Source organism: Lactuca virosa, chromosome 4 (genome assembly GCF_052849685.1).
Source record: "Lactuca virosa cultivar CGN04683 chromosome 4, Lactuca_virosa_CGN04683_v6, whole genome shotgun sequence".
Classification (NCBI taxonomy): Eukaryota; Viridiplantae; Streptophyta; class Magnoliopsida; order Asterales; family Asteraceae; genus Lactuca; species Lactuca virosa.
The window spans coordinates 130045434-130048482 of NC_136429.1; the positions used below are offsets into that span (position 1 = coordinate 130045434).

The following is a 3049-nucleotide window of genomic DNA, read 5'->3' on the forward strand; positions in this document are numbered from 1 at the left end:
AAGGTTTAGTTTGAAGATCTTAGCTCAATTTATCAAGTAGATGCTTTACAATGTATAAATTCACTATGTCTCTTCATCTCTTACATTTTAGAGTTCTAATTCACAAGTTTAATCTGAAATTTAGAGTCATTAATTAAGTTCTATTAGATATTGAGAGTTGAATCAAGATTACGTTATGATTCTAAAATCAAACTTCTCATTTACACGCTTAATTCACCATATGCTAGAACTTGTTTAGAATAATCAATGTATCATCACTTCATCATTGAATTGTATGATTCCATCTTTACTGATGGAAATGGAGAATTAGAACTCTGTTTTATGAAGAAGTTGTACTCTGACCATTAAAACTCATGAACTAGCTTAGTTTATTAAATTTGAAAATAATTCCATAATTAAAAGGTTAAAATGGAGATATAAAAGTGATTTAGAGATACATGTTATGTATTTTCAATAAATCATGTGGTATTATGAGCTTAATGAATGATTCCAATAGAATACATACACCATTAGAATGGAATGAAGGAAATCCCAAGTAAGTTGTTTTCAAATGTGTTTTATTCAGTAAAATGATATTATGGAAATGGAACTAATAGTATTTGGAATATTTAAAATGGGTAAAACAATAATAGAGCATATAATCATAATAATTTAATCTAGACATTTGATTTCCATTGTTGATATTGGAATCACATATTATGGTTGGAATGAAATAAGATTAAGCACTTAAAAGGTATCAAGGAAGTTCATGAATGATCAGTTAAGTCACAAAATACTTGTTGAAATCGTGTAAGATGTTATTAAAGGTGTATATATTAAAGGTTTAATACCATAAAAGCCATAAGTTTTACACCCCAATTCTAAATTAGCCCTAAATGGATTTTTTGTGTCTAATTAGCCTAAATAATTGTGACCTCGTTTCAAAACCGTTTTATCAACCGGTTAACAACAGATCAAGGTACGCAGCCGGTCACCACTCTCCTATACTACTCGATCGTTCGTACACCACCAAATATCACCTTTCACAGAAACGTCTTGCATCAAAAAAGGGTTTCATGTAGTTGGTCTTAGGAAGAAGAAGGGTTTGAAAAGGGTTTCTTACACCATTGTTGCATGCAAAAAAGCTTCTATTTTGAAGTTGAAAATCACTGAAGTAGAAAGGTACGTGGGGTGCCAATAAGAAGTTGATGTGTATGTGTGTTCTTATCTTACATAATCGAGTTCCATAGTGTCACTTACAAGTATAATTTTTCATCTTGAACATATGGCTTCATCATCTGGAACTAAAAAGGTGAAAGGGCCTGAAAAGGTTTATGTAAGGGACGAGGACTCTGATGATGATCTCATAGATTTCTCTTTCCTGGATTTTGCACCAGAGACCTTTAAACCAACCTCAAACCTGTCTGATGACCCATTCCTTAACATATTATGTGATGAAAATATGCTAAGGAGGACTCTTGATGGAATGGGAGATGATGATCAGGAAGCTGGTGTTAAGGATCCAGAACATGATCATATTGATGATCAAAATGACGGTGAAGTAGGTGTAGAGTACAGGGTTCATGATCCAGACATACATTGGAAACAAATGAAGCCTGTAGTGGGAGAGTGTTACGAGTCCCCTTCTCAACTCAGGTTTGCATTAACTAACTATGCAGTAGCTAATGGATATCAATTGTGGTTTATGAAGAGTGATAGGCATAGAGTGATTGCTAGGTGTGGGAAAATATATAAAAAAGACCCATGTCCCTTTAGAGTTTATGCTGCTTGGAAGTATAATGAACGAACATTTCAGATTAAATCTATATGTGACATACATCTATGTGCTAGAAATTTTAATTTTGGAACTTTGGTTAGTTGTAACTGGTTAGCCAAACATTACCTGAAGGATATTATTATGAAGCCAAAGATGACATTAACTGAGATGAAGGAAGATGTACTTAGGATGTTTTCAGTAAATGTATCTAAGGGGCAATGTCACAGGGCTAGGACAAAGGCAAGAGAGATGATAGAAGGTAAGTTAGAAGAACATTATGCAAAGGTATGGGACTATGCTGCAGAAATCCTCAGGTCTAACCCAGGGAGCACTTGTAAGGTGGGAGTAGATTCTAATGCAGGTGGCATGAACTATTTCAAAAGGTTTTATGTGTGCTTAAAGGCTTTTAAGGATGGTTGGAATAGGGGTTGCAGACGTGTGATAGGTTTGGATGGTTGTTTCCTAAAGGGTCAGATCAAGGGAGAACTTTTGACTGTTGTTGGAAGAGATGCAGACAATCATGTATATCCAATAGCATGGGCAGTGATTGATGTAGAGAACAAAGATAATTGGACTTGGTTTATTGAGCTGTTAGTTGCTGATCTTGACCTTGATTGTGGTAGGGGTCTTGTGGTTATTTCCGATCAGCACAAGGTAAATTATACTGTAAATTTGTTTAATTATTATACATTTATAATAATTTTGTTTATTCAATGTCAGGGTCTACTACAAGCTGTTACAGAACTACTTCCATATGTTGAACATAGACAATATGCCAGGCACATCTATGCAAACTTCAGGAAGAAATACACTGGGTTAGAGCTCAAGAACCTGTTTTGGGAAGCTGCCAAAAGTACTGTGGAGGGGGACTTTATAGCAACAATGAAGAAAATCAAAGACATAACTCCCAGTGGCTATGAATGGCTGATTTCAAACAAACCACATTCTTGGTGTAGGGCATTTTCTCTCATGGATATGCTTGTGAGGCTATAGAGAATGACATATCAGAGTGTTTTAATTCGATGATCATTCACATGAGAAAAAAACCAATTCTAACAATGTTTGAGGAAATCAGGATTTATTTGATGAATAGGTTTTATCATCAAGCTGCTACAGTTTCTCAATGGAAAGGTGACTATGGTCCAAACACCTTAGAGGAGATTAAGGAGTTTGGAAAGCATATGAGGTATGCTTATTTGATTTTAATTGTGATCTTAAGTCTATACATGTACATTACTAATTACTTATAATTTTAGGTTCTGGATAGTAATACCAAGTGGAGGGGCATTATTT

At 34.6% G+C, this 3049-nt stretch overlaps 1 protein-coding gene across 1 annotated transcript; it reads left to right on the plus strand.

Annotated features, from left to right (window-relative positions):
* The first annotated feature begins 1264 nt into the window (after window positions 1-1264).
* On the plus strand, window positions 1265-2749 carry LOC145105026 (uncharacterized). The gene is made up of 2 exons (XM_079042166.1): window positions 1265-2410; window positions 2477-2749. The coding sequence occupies exons 1-2, from the start codon at window positions 1265-1267 to the stop codon at window positions 2747-2749; spliced, it is 1419 nt and encodes a 472-aa protein (XP_078898292.1).
* Window positions 2750-3049: the final 300 nt, after the last annotated feature.